Below are 14,505 nucleotides of genomic sequence, written 5' to 3' on the forward strand. Positions count from 1 at the left end.
TTTGCACTGCTTTAAACCTCAACCAACTATTACAGACATTGTCACTTATTCAGTAGTTTATTTTATTTTGTTAAAATATTTACACAGAAAAAAGAAATACCCCAACCCCAACAGTTACAGCAGAATAATATGAAATAGATTTTATATTGTAATTTGAACACTGATAAATGTCCAAAAGTAGATTAACATTTTGTTATTGATTGGAAAAAACAAAATATTAGGTATATATACATCCACGATTCTTAAAATTTGTTTGTAATACGTCGTCAAACTGGACTTTTCACCAATTCTGACCCCATCTAGGTTTTTTTGACAGTTTAGTATTTAATCAAGCTAAAAGTACATCTATCACAAAGAAGGGGCGGGGGCAGGATTTAGCTCAGTTGGTTGAGTGCTTGACTGAGGCACTTACGTCGCAGGATCAAACCACCTTGGTGGATCCATTCAACTGAATGGGGTTTTACTTGTTCCAACCATTTCATCACAACTGGTCAAAGGCTGTGGTATTTCCTGTCTGTGGGAAAGTGCATATAAAAGATCCCTTGCTGCTATTGGAAAAATGTAACAGGTCCTCTGATGACTATGTGTCAGAATTACCAAATGTTTGACATCCAATAGCCGATGATTAATTAATCAGTGTGCTCTAGCGGTGTTGTTAAACAAAACAAACTTTAACTTTAACTATCACAATGAAATGGGCCTAAAAGAAAACGAAATCCAACATGTACACTTCAACACATGAATGGAAAATGAACATCAATGTTTACCAGAAGCCCAAGCATTGCTTTTGTCTCTTCGACAGCCCCTTTAAATATTTCTATTGCTGATTTAATCTGTAAGTGGGATGAGATACATCTTTGTTTTTCTTTCGTGCAATCTTTCTTCAAGTCAGCACATTCAAGATGGAGGATTTCCTTCAGTACGTCATATTTCTTTTTCAGTTGGGCCATTAGTTCTTCACACTCAGAGGTCAGAGTTGCTTTTAAATGTTGTTCATGTTTCTAAATAAAAACGTAAAAGTAAACACCTCAGAAACTGAGAATAACAAAACATTAAAGATTGCACATGTATTATAAACATTTTTATTCCACTACCCCATTTCCTTTCCCTCCTGTAAATTCAATCTCAGTTGTCCTCCCAATCCGGTAGCTGCTCATAATTTTTCGACATGTTTTGCTGTCAACCTCTACATCCTTGTCCATGATTCTCCCACTGGGAGAGGTGCTTGTCCTTTAAGGCCTTCTATGCCACACACCTTTCACTTTGCATCCGCTTTTGCTGTGGGGCTTAGTTTAAACACAGAAAAAAAAAACTTGCTATAAGATACTTATCATCGTTTGCTGTGGGCTTAGTTTAAACACAGAAAAAACAAACTTGCTATAAGATACTTATCATCGTTTGCTGTGGGCTTAGTTTAAACACAGAAAAAACAAACTTGCTATAAGATACTTATCATTGTTTGCTGTGGGCTTAGTTTAAACACACAAAAAATGAAACTTGCTATAAGTTATGATGTACCGTTAACCAGTTCAAATCAAAATACTTTCTCTTCATGCCTCGGAACCCCCCCACCACCACCACCAAAAACAATTCTTTTGTTTTATGCAATGAATAAATGTTTCATAACATGTTCATGCAAAACTTGCACCAGTCTAGTTTTGATCATTTTTAAAAATATGCCTGAACCTTAATTAGATATAGGCACATTAATATGGTATCCCATATCCCTGCTAAATGCAACATCTGATGCAAGTTGTAGCAAGGGATCTTTTATATGCACAATCCCAAAGACAGGATAGCACATACCAAAGCCTTGATACATACCACTTGTGGTGCATTGGCTGGAATGAGAAATAGCACAGTGGGCCACTGACAGGGATACATCCCAGACCAAATGTGCATCAGGCAAGCACTTTACCACTGGGCTATGTCCCGCCCCTTTTGATGAAGATTGATTTTTGTGTCCAGTATTATGTGTGGTAAGTTTCATTTATCCAGTATAACACATTTATAACAAATGAAGTATTTGAACTTGTTGTCACTATTATGAAACGGTTGACCATTTTATAATGGTGGTAAAGTAATTTTGTATGAAGCAAGATTTCAAAATAGGAAGTCAATGAGTTTTACTTAGGTAACTGATTCTTTGGTTATGTGAATTATATTTGCGTAACCAGTGCATTATCTAATCCTAACACACTTTGACATTTAAAAAAAAAAATGATGTTGCAATTCATTTCATTTATCCAATACAACATATTTATAACAAATGGAGTATTTATAAATTAGAATTTTAAAACTTATTGTTACTATTATGAAACAGTGTACCATTTTATAATCGTGGTAATGTAATTTTGTAGGAGGCAATATTTCTTATATATACTTAGGTAACTGGACCCATATTCACAAAACATCATATGTCTAGTTTTACACGTAAACATAAATCTACGACTAAAGAGCTATTCACGAAACAGTGTAAACGTAAGTTACGTGTAAAGTTGGATGTAAATATAAGAGTGCCTCCAGTTACAACTAACGTTGCACATAAGTCATGTACATATACTCTTCAAAAAAAGAAACGCAAAAGGGTACAAATGGGTTATAACTCCGATTTTATGTTTCCTACTGGTTCATGCTTTGTGAATATAAGGTCATTGCATGTCCCAAACACATTCCCACGGTTACATTCGATAAAACGCAGCTACTGTACAATAAAGTTCCAAAATGTGAATATTCGCAAAAACGCAGCCACGTGCAAACCATGTCACCACTGCACGTGCGTTGTCTGCACGTGCAACATGAACACCGACAGTATAAAAGTGCAGGGTGTTCGCTTGCCTGGCCTCTGTATCTGGCCGACAGTTGACAATCCAGGACATGCCACGTCTCAGTGAACCGCAGAGAAACAATGCCATCGGCCGACTAGACGCAGGCGAATCCAGAACGGCCGTTGCCAAGGCATTCCATGTGTCCCCAAGCACCATCTCCAGACTGTGGGACCGTTACCAGCAACATGGATCAACACGTGACCTCCCTAGATCCGGTCGACCACGGGTCACTACCCCCGGGCAGGACCGCTACATCCGGGTACGCCACCTTCGGGAACGATTGACTACTGCCACCTCCACAGCCGCAGCAATACCAGGTTTGCGCAGGATATCCGACCAGACCGCACGGAACCGCCTACGTGAGGTAGGAATTCGTGCCAGACGTCCAGTTCGAGGTGTCATCTTAACACCACAACACCGTCGACTCCGACTGCAGTGGTGCCAGATTCATCGACAATGGCCTCAACTGCGATGGAGACAGGTGTGGTTCAGTGACGAGTCCCGATTTCTGCTCCGACGTCATGATGGAAGATGTTGCGTGTATAGGCGTCGTGGTGAACGTTATGCGGCAAACTGCGTGCAGGAAGTGGACAGATTCGGCGGGGGTAGTGTCATGGTGTGGGCAGCCATCTCACACATTGGCAGAACTGACCTGGTCCACGTGCAGGGCAACCTGAATGCACAGGGCTACATTGACCAGATCCTCCGGCCACACATCGTTCCAGTTATGGCCAACGCCAACGCAGTGTTCCAACACAGCACGTCTCACAACGGCTTTCCTACAGAACAACAACATTAATGTCCTTCCTTGGCCATCGAAATCACCGGATTTGAACCCAATTGAGCATCTATGGGACGAGTTGGACCGACGCCTCTGACAGCGACAACCACAGCCCCAGACCCTGCCCGAGCTGGCAGCAGCCTTGCAGGCCGAGTGGGCCACCATCCCCCGGGACGTCATCCGTACTCTGGTTGCTTCAATGGGCAGGCGGTGCCAGGCAGTTGTCAACACACGCGGAGGCCACACCCGGTATTGACTCCAGATGACCTTGACCTTGGTGGTGTGTCCTATCACTTACTCACAATGGACTAGAGTGAATTGTGAACAATCCTGCAACATTTGGTAATTATCGGACTCACCATTCAATAATTAAATCAATTCTCCAAATGTTACAACAATGTGGTTTTGCGTTTCTTCTTTTGAAGAGTATATAATAAATAAAGCACGATCGCCGTTATGTACTATTATTTTGCAGAAAATGGCAGCATTTCCAATATTTGAAGCAGTTTGAAATGGCGAATGCCCACGGATTGAACATATTTTTGTTTGTGATTGAACAGATGTTTTTGACTCGGACACATTTCTCCTGAGTTATCTTTTCCTTTTTAAGAATGTCCTAAAGTCTGTACCAAAACGCGGATCCACACCAATACCAAAATGCCATGATTTTCTGTGTTAATGTTAGCAGACAACAAACGAAATTGTGTTTTGCGCATTTGTTATTTACCCGGTAGCCATCGTTTCTAATGGAGTTACAATTATAAATTTACGTCCAACTAAGTTACGTTTACGACCGTCTTTGAGAATAAGGTGCTTCTTGCACGTAAATGTAAATCTACAGCAGACATAAGTGCTAGCCGTAGATGTAACTTTACACCTTTTCTTTAATATGCGTCCAGATTCTTTGGTTACATGAATTATATTTGCGTAACCAGTGCATTATCTAATCCTAACACACTTTGACATTTTTTTAAAACTGATGTTACCATGAAATAGTTTATTTCTATTTTAATTTTTGGAATATATGAATAAAATTCTGGTGATCCTATGTTTACAACTGTAAATTTTTGCATACAGCCGTTCACTACATAACACACTGGCAGTCCACATGATTTTAATATTGCATTCCCTGACAGACAAACAGAACAACGGTTCGCTGAAATTTTGTTCCCTGATTTTGCATAAGTTTGCCAGTGGCCAGGTAGCCAAATGTGACCAATGTCCCATTTGGGAGACTTAAATATTAAAGAAATAATGGTGTTAGTCACCCAAATATTACGTGGGCGATCTTCTTTAGAGCTATAACATATGAGCCACTGTTAATATTTGTATTCCACATTAAAGTCTTGGTTCTTTTACCATAATTTGCCAACATCCATTATTATTTTTGGGGCCACCACATTTTTTGGTGAGTTTCAAGCCCTGATGAATAGAGGAAAAGAAAAGAATGAAATGTGGAACAGAAAGGAACATGTGTTTCACCTCAGCACATTTTAAATTATGGTATATTGTTACTAACAAATGTTTTTTCTGACATATGGTTGAGAGAGAGAGAGAGAGAGAGAGAGAGAGAGAGAGAGAGAGAGAGAGAGAGAGAGAGAGAGAGAGAGAGAGAGAGAGAGAGAGAGAGAGAGAAGAAATGTGTTGATGCCACATACGCTACTCTTACTGGTAAAAAAAAAAAACCCCACAAAAATACCCCCCAGTAAATTGAATAAGCGACGCTAGAATAAAACAGAAAAATCTTACATCAATTTCGGTACAGTAAGTCTCCAGCATATAGTTTTCCTCCAGCAGTTTATGTTGGTGTTCTTTCAAATAAAACAAGTTTACAATTGATCGCTCCTGAAAATTTTAAAATAATTTTTCTTGAAATTATCACAGAACTAAATTATAATGCCAGTGTTCGAGATTAACGGTATCCCGATATCCTGGGGATACCAGAATTTAATTTTGGATACCAGACTTCAATAACCCAGTATCCCACTGGGATATCATATAATGTTGTTGATTTTTTTAATCCTGCGTTTTTATTTTTCACTGAAACATCGAAAGTCGTCATTTACTGGTGAAGTTAAGTAACAGTGTCGTACACATTTGTTATTTATGAATTTCATTTAAGTGGGATACTAGATTTTGAAATGTTACTATCCAACTGGGATACTGCCCAAAATGTTTAATCTCGAACACTGAATGCATTCCGGACAAATTTGTATTTCTATTTACTATGTACATTTTACCTTCTAGACCAACACAACTTTGAAATCAACTCTACTGACTTTACAAAAGACACATCATTGATTAATTAATTTTAAGCAAAGCATGCTGTCATGGGAACACACATCAGCAATCTGTGTTGTCTGTCCAGGACAGTCAGAGATTAATAGTGACAAAAAAAGCATCATAGTGGCCGTACACTTTCCCATTAAACTAGTAGTTGTGTGCATATAACTGATACTCATCAGTAGTCATGTGCATATAACTGGTATACACCCGTAGTTGTGTGTACATAACTGATACTCACCAGTAGTTGTGTGTACATAACTGATACTCACCAGTAGTTATGTGCATATAACTGATACACACCAGTAGTTGTGTGCATATAACAGATACTCACCAGTAGCTGTGTGCATATAACAGATACCAGTAGTTGCATGCATATAACCGAGACTCACCAGTAGTTGCGTGCATATAACTAGTATTAAATACTCACCAGTAGTTGTGATCATATATCTGATACTCACTAGTAGTTGTGTGCATATAATTGATACTCACCAGTAGTTGTGTGCATATAACTGATACTCACCAATAGTTGCTTGCATATATCTTGCAGTGGTCTGGGCAGGTGCTTTGAGCAAGGTCCCACTTCAAGACATTTTGAGCACACCATATTTGAGCATGTGCTGCAGAACAGACAGAGAGGTTCATTGTGTTTATAACAGTTCTTGTCAAACTGCAGCTCAGGTAGGACACTTTCAAACAGTTCATCTGGGAAACTGCTACTGGTCTCTGTATGCAGCTTCACTAGATTCTCCAAGGCAAGGTTTTTTGGAAAGTCATCAGTAATATTGGGCGTTTTCAAATGAATCTTCTGTCTACATAAAGGGCAGTCAAAACTTTGCACTTGCTGACCACTGTGACGAATAATACCCTGTGATCAATAACATATGTTTCAGCATTTCATGAAGGTAAAAAGGTCAAACAAATTGATATGGTATATAAACAAATACTTAAACTATACTAGAACAGCATTAGAGGTACTTAAGACTTCAAAACAAAGGTCCTTTTCATCGACAAAAAAACAAGAAGATGATTTACTTAATCTATTTACCCAGTACCAGTAATAACATTAAATCAATATAAGAAATGTAAAAGTGTGTATCACAAAACATACCATACATGATGCTTATGAATCTTCCATTAGCATATGCAATGAAAGGTGTTTTTTTTTTTAAACATCTCTGCAGAAGACTGATTGCAAAAGAGATTATGATGGTGTCTATGACTATGACTCACTGTTTGGTACCTTGTCTACAGAGCCTGAGGAGAGGTGTTCCTGACCACAATATATGTTGCAAGAAGCTGCACAAAAGCAGCTTTCGTAAATAAAAGGACATCTGAATGCACACCTGCGCCCATGACACAGCCTGTTCTGAATGTGCATGTTAAAACCTATGACCTGACTACTCTAAATCAAACCTATAGTCTACACTTGTCTTGCATATATATGTACATGGATGATGTCATTTCCTACTACGAAACAATTGGCTTATTTGCAACACTTTTTCTAAATAGACATAACCTTGATCAGAACTGCTAAGTAACAAAAGAAATTGTTCTATTTTAGGCTAAACACATTTAGGAACAAACATCTAAAATAATGTTGATGTTAAAGGTTAACTCTATAAATAATGTTTTATTAACTATGACCTAGGGCAGTGACCCCAGTATTCGACCAGTATCCAGTATTTGACCAGTGTCTTTAATAATTACCATACTTGTTTAAACTGAATACTAGTAGTATATAGATTTTCCCAAAGTATTTTGAACATATGTGACAGGGTGAACATTCTTTCTTCCAGAAACGCAATAGCAGACTATAACCATGTGAATGAACGTAAGTATATATTCATTGGCTATAGTGACAATAAAAGATGTTTTATTTAACGACGTACTCAACACATTTTATTTACGGTTATATAGCGTCAGACATATGGTTAAGAACCACACAGATATTGAGAGAGGAACATTGCCACTTCATAGGCTACTCTTTCCGATTAGCAGCAAGGGATCTTTTATATGCACCATTCCACAGACAGGGTAGTACATACCACGGCCTTTAATATACCAGTCGTGGTACAAATATTAGCAAATGCCAATAAAACGAACATGTTATAATCCTTTCTTTCTTAAGTGGTCAAATACTGGGGCCGTTGCTCTATGTGGTTTCAATCTAATTTAATGTAAACTTTGTTTTCTCAATAATAAGTAAAAAGTGTTATTCCTACTTTTGCTTTCATGCAAAGTGAATTGCCAAATATCTATGCTAAATGTCCCAAATTTCACTCTTGATCATTTTCAATATATCACTATGTACTATACAGCAGCAGTTGAGGAAATAGCAAGAAACCATGTCCGAGTTAGTTACTATTCAAGGGAGTTAACTCTTGGGTAATTTTTTTCTCCTCTTTTGGACAAAAAGCTATTTATGAAAAACTTTTTAGTAAGCTTTATAAAATATCCTTTATTATAAATGAAAACAAACAATGTCATTTCCTGATATTCGACAACAACTTGGCAAAACATTTTGTGTAATGCATCTTATGATAACCCTGTCACACACACACACATATAAAGCATTGTGTACTTGCTGAATGGTCTATGACATCTTACTTTAATACATGTTATGCAGAAGCTGTGACTACATGGAAGAATGACAGGGTCCTTGAAATACTCCACACAAACTGTGCAGGTCAGCTCATGGTCAAGCTGTTCATTCAGAATGATAGTCTTTCTTCTTTCAGATTCAGCCATCTTAGGCTACAGAAAAAAAAAAAGCATCAAAGATTAGTAAAGTTAAATGTGAACAACGCCAGTTTGAAATGACTTCACACTCACAACAGGTTTAACCGTCAAATTTCGCAAATGTTACATGGGTAATCTTTTCACAACCAAGTTTATTTTAGAACATTAATTGTAAATACTTTGGTAATTAAAAGTATAATGTGCAGCTAAGAGTCATAGCTTGCCGAGAGAAACTGTGTTATACTTGATTGCAAGTAAAAATTGTTGTAAGGAATTGGGGCCTGTGGCTTACAGTGGTGAACACTTTAGTTTTGAGTGTAACATGGCGATTGGGATAAAGTAGAGTTGACTCTGGTTTTGTGCAAACACATTAAATTTCTTGTCAAAGAAATATTGTTAAATATTGTTAAACCGTAAGTAGAACATATTTTAGTTTATTGAATTTGTGTTGTAATTTATACAATATTGTATAAATCATTAAATGCATTAATACATTAGTTGCCGATTAATAAATCAATGTGCTCTGAAAAATTCATTTATTATTTATTCAAATATAGTACTGACGGGATGCGGGTGATTTGTCCTTTGGACAATTCGTCCACTACCATTTTTTTTTTTTTATTCCACTGCCTCCTTTTCTTTCTCTCCTTTGAATTCCATCTAATTTCTTCCCGATCTGGCAACTCCTATCTTTCAACTTATTTTGCTGTCCACCTCCACATCCCAGTCCTTGTCTCACGATCCGCGACAGGTGCTCATCTCTTGTGGCTATCTGTGCCACACACCTGCCATTCCCAATCAGCTTTTAGCTGTGGGCTTAGTCTGACCACTTTGGGGAGTGTTTAGTAATTATGTCTGGCATTGTTAAGAGGTACATGTAACCACCTACGATACACCCCTACTACCGGCAGTCATTAGTTAGTGCCATGGGTCAGACCAGCTTTATTAGTGGCAGAGGACGAAGATGACAGGAGGATGCAGGGAAATACACAGAGACTGCACCCATGGAGGAAGTTGAGACAGGTAGGCAATGGTGTGGACAGCTCAGAAGACAAGAGTCGGAGAAAACTGACAGAAAGGGTCGAACAGATTGAAATCGTGGGAGAAATTGGAAAGTTTTTAATATTAAGATAATGAGAATGATAGGCAGGGTGATAGATGAGAAATACGAATGAACGTGTGAGCCAGCTTTGATGGGATTTGAACCACTGTCGTCAGCTTGATTGTCCAGCAGCTTATCCACTAGACCACAGAGCTCACTTCACTTCATGATCATCCACTACATTTTCCCCCACATTAATTTACCGTATATTTCGTCCACACAAAAAAATAAACGAAACAAAGTTGATTTTATACATAATTATGAACTTGGTGACTGTGATATTAAATATATAACAAAAACACGCCTAGATAGAAATATTGAAATACGGGGAATAACATTATCCTATTTGGAGACTTCAATTAACGCCTGATATTATGTTAGCAACCTTAGTTGGAGTTATCTCCCTTGATGTATTGGGTGAAAGTAATCGCCCTTGTTTTTCACTCTTCCTTCTCCTTTTGTATTTGTCAAGGTCTCACTACACAGATGTCATCTGCCATTGAAACCCATGTTAAACTGCCCAACTTCAAGCGAAGATTGTCCATAGAACAGGTTCTCGTTGGCACTAACAACATACACCATTGCGAACATACATTATATAAGCATTTATATTCACTCCAAAATTGAGAACATTTCCGTCTCAGTTTCTTGCTATATGACCGCATCTGGCTGTAGTACCGGTCCGAACAGGTGGTTCATTAACCGATTCACTCCGGCTGTCACTTGCGCTATATACCCATGTCCCAAAAGGTCGATGCACAATATTACAAAATAACATGGGCAAAATACAGCCAGAAGGCTTACCATTAAACATACATATTGCTTTAATTCTTCACCATTTCCTAGAAGTGAATATGTGAACCACAACATGTGTCACAATTAGGAACTATAGTGGACCATGATGAATGAACTCTCACCCGGAAGTGATCTGTGTAGTGAGACCCAAGTAAAGTTGTGTTTTACTTTCAAAGTTTGTGTTTCTGATCAGTAACTATTAGAGTGGCAACTTTTCTTTTAACTGTCGTGGTGGCAGCAGGTATCGAAACCACGCGTCTGAACACAAGCAGACTTTCTCATAAGCTGTCCTGTATAGTTTTACTAAGTCACGTAGCTGATCGGTTCGACGTTTAGCTCGCCTGTAACACACATTCTTTCATCGTAGTTCTACAACACCAACACACCATGGCACAGACACACCGTGCTCCAAAACAATGGTCTCTAACAAAAGTAGAAACAGTAAATTCATTCGAAAACTGGCGTCAAAATATAGTGTACACGTTGTCACTCGATCCCAACTTCAGCCGTTTCCTGGCCGATGGATATACGTGGGATAAGAAGTCCCGTGCAGAACCCACAAGAGGTTTCGCTGACGATGGTGAACATATCCCAGCAAGGCAACGTCTTACAGCTCAACAAAAAAGCAACTACTTAGACTTGATGTTGGGACAAATTGCAAATTATTGCCCCATCATATCTTGCAACACCATAATCAAAATATCCACATCTCTGCCTTGCATCTGGCAGTCAATACGCCTACATTTTGGCTTCCAATCCACCGGGGGTCATTTTCTGGATTTTGATGAAATTCAACTACAGCCAGAGGAAAGACCGGAAGATCTCTTTCAGCGCCTAACTGCATTTGTAGAAGACAATCTACTCACACATAATAGTGGCATCAGTCACCATGGTGACTAGGTTGCTGAAGATGAGGAAATGTCTCCATCTCTTGATAACTTCATTGTTCTTCAGTGGCTGAGACTTATAAATAAAGACCTACCTAGACTTATCAAACAAAGGTATGGCACAGAACTTAGATCAAGAACTTTAGCATCAATCAAGCCAGAAATATCACAAGCTTTGCCGTCATTAATCGATGAATTACGCACATCTGAAGATGCAAAGGTCATGCGCTCTTCAGCATGGCGGTCGCAACAAATACCCAGACACCAACAGGCTAAGCATTTTACCTCTCGGACGCCATCCAAAGTATGCCCCATATGCAAAGCAGCAGACCGTTCCTATGATCATTTCCTGAGCCGTTGCAAACACCTTCCTGAAAGTGATCGCAAATTCCTTCTAAAAGCTCGACAAATAATCAACATAGCTGATAACCAGGACTCTGCAGACACTGATGATGACGAACAAAACGAATCGCCATCTGAATCTCACCAGTCTTCTAGTGCTTCTACACTGAGAGTGCAGATCAGACAGTCACCCTACATAAATGTGTTTTACAAACATAACAATGTTCAAGTAACTCTTGACACCGGCGCCACTGGAAACATGGTCAGGTTATCAACTGCACAAGCATTGGGATTTCACATCAAAAAAACATCACAATCAGCTCATCAAGCAGATGGCTCATCTCCCTTGAATGTGATTGGAGAAACTACTGCCACTTTCTCTCGGGGAGATAAGGAATTCCATTTTGAAGGCTTGATCGTGGAACAACTAGACGTAGACATACTTGCTGGGACACCATTTATGGAAAGTAACGACATCGGCATTCGACCTGCAAGGCGTCAGATAAGTCTTAAAGATGGTACACTTGTTCACTATGGCTCTATATCTGAAACAAAGGATCAACACACCATTCGCCAAGCTTGTGTACTCAGAGCACTACCCACTACTACCACAGTGTGGCCCGGTGACTATGTTGAAATGCCAGTGCCTGATGACTACTCACTTCAAGATGATTTGTATGCTGTAGAACCACGAACCGATAACATTCATGCTACACAAGCCAAAACATGGCCTCCACACAGTCTCCTCCAAAGTGTTTCGGGGAGAATTCGCATACCAAACACAACTGACAGTCCACAACTCCTGAGGAAAAATGAAATTTTTTGCCAGATTCGACCAGTATTCATCCCAGAAGTTGACAATGTCAGTGACAAACCACATCTCCCCAGAACAAATACCAAATCACAGTCATATGGCAAGTTCTCAGACCAAATTCAAATAGACCCTCACCGTATTCTCTCTCCAGAAATCAGAAAGGAATTCAGTGCTCTAGTTCAGGAATATGATGATGTATTTGACCCTTCCATAGAATGCTATAATGGTGCCAGTGGTCCATTCCAAGCAGTAGTTAACATGGGTCCAGTACAACCTCCTCAGAGGAAGGGAAGAGTACCCCAGTACTCCAGAAAGCAACTCGGAGAACTTCAACAGATGTTCGACGACCTCGAGGACAAGGGAGTTTTCAAACGTCCTGAAGATGCAGGTATCAAGGTTGAATACGTTAACCCTTCCTTCCTTGTCAGAAAGCCATCAGGCGGCCATCGCCTGGTCACATCATTTGGTGATGTTGGTCGTTACACCAAACCTCAGCCGTCCCTGTTACCCGATGTAGATTCAACATTGAGACAAATCGGTCAATGGAAATATATTATTACTACTGATCTGTCCAGCGCTTTCTACCAAATACCACTTGACAAGAATTCCATTAAGTATTGTGGTGTCGCTACTCCGTTTCGCGGTATCCGTGTATACACCCGATCGGCAATGGGTATGCCAGGTTCAGAAACTGCACTAGAGGAACTTATGTGTAGAGTTCTGGAAGATTTATTGACGGAAGGGGTTGTCATTAAACTCGCTGATGACTTGTATTGTGGCGGAAATACCCCTGAAGAATTAATCAACACTTGGCGTCGGTTGTTGACAGCCCTTCGACACAACAACTTAAGACTGTCAGCACACAAAACAATAATCACTCCACAATCAACCACAATCTTAGGATGGAATTGGCAACAAGGCTGTATTCAGGCTAGTCCTCACCGCATCGCTACTTTAGCGTCGAGTTCGCCTCCCAACACAGTCTATGGTTTGCGCTCATTCATTGGTGCATACAAAATTCTTGCCCGCATTATACCCAGCTGTTCGAAGATCCTTGCCCCTTTTGATGATATTGTCGCAGGTCGCCAGTCAAAAGATGAAATAGTTTGGAGCAATGACCTTCATGATGCCTTTTCTCATGCCCAGACAATGCTCTCGTCAAACAAAGCAATCGTTCTCCCAAACCCAAAAGACCAACTTTGGATTGTTACAGATGGAGCTGTTAAGGATCCAGGCATAGGAGCAACCTTGTACGTAACTCGCCACAATCAACCTCGCGTTGCAGGATTCTTCAGCGCAAAACTCAGACCACGTCAAGTCACATGGTTACCATGTGAAATTGAAGCGCTGTCGATTGCCGCTGCCACAAAGCACTTCAGTCCTTATATCATCCAGTCCAGTCTGAAACCTATCATCCTCACTGACAACAAACCTTGCGTCCTTGCTTTTGAGAAGTTATGCCGTGGCGAATTTTCAGCAAGTCCTCGGGTTTCAACTTTTCTATCTACAGTCAGCAGATTTCAAGCCGCCGTCCGTCATCTAGCTGGTAATGCAAATATCCCATCAGACTTTGCTAGCCGAAATGCTCCAGAGTGTCACAATGAATCGTGTCAAATATGTACTTTCATCCAAGAAACTGAACATTCTGTGGTTCGACACATTCTCATAGATGACATACTATCAGGTAAGACTCGGATACCCTTCACCACAAGATCAACTTGGCACTCACTACAAGAAGAGTGCAAGGATTTACGGCATACCCATTCTCACCTAATTCAAGGTACTCGCCCTTCGAAGAAGCTCACCAACATCAAAGATGTTAAACGTTACATCAATACGGTAACCATTGCCAAAGATGGTCTCCTCGTCGTAAAGCGAACTGATCCACTATTCCCCACACGAGAATGTATTGTTGTCCCCGACAAGTTCTA

General features: G+C 39.7%; 1 protein-coding gene across 7 annotated transcripts in view; it reads right to left on the reverse strand.

The window, feature by feature from the left end:
• LOC121375902 (nuclear pore complex protein DDB_G0274915-like) overlaps positions 1-14,505 on the reverse strand; it is a 72,905-nt gene that overhangs the window by 23,741 nt on the left and 34,659 nt on the right. For all 7 annotated transcript variants that reach the window (XM_041503604.1, XM_041503597.1, XM_041503601.1 and 4 more), the window contains 4 exons: positions 8,503-8,649; positions 6,416-6,760; positions 5,359-5,454; positions 768-1,001 (listed from right to left, as the gene is read on the reverse strand). In XM_041503604.1, the coding sequence (XP_041359538.1) occupies positions 768-1,001; positions 5,359-5,454; positions 6,416-6,760; positions 8,503-8,649 (822 nt within the window). The remainder of the gene's footprint in view (positions 1-767; positions 1,002-5,358; positions 5,455-6,415; positions 6,761-8,502; positions 8,650-14,505) is intronic.

The sequence above is a fragment of the Gigantopelta aegis genome, chromosome 6 (assembly GCF_016097555.1).
Source record: "Gigantopelta aegis isolate Gae_Host chromosome 6, Gae_host_genome, whole genome shotgun sequence".
NCBI lineage: Eukaryota > Metazoa > Mollusca > Gastropoda > Neomphalida > Peltospiridae > Gigantopelta > Gigantopelta aegis.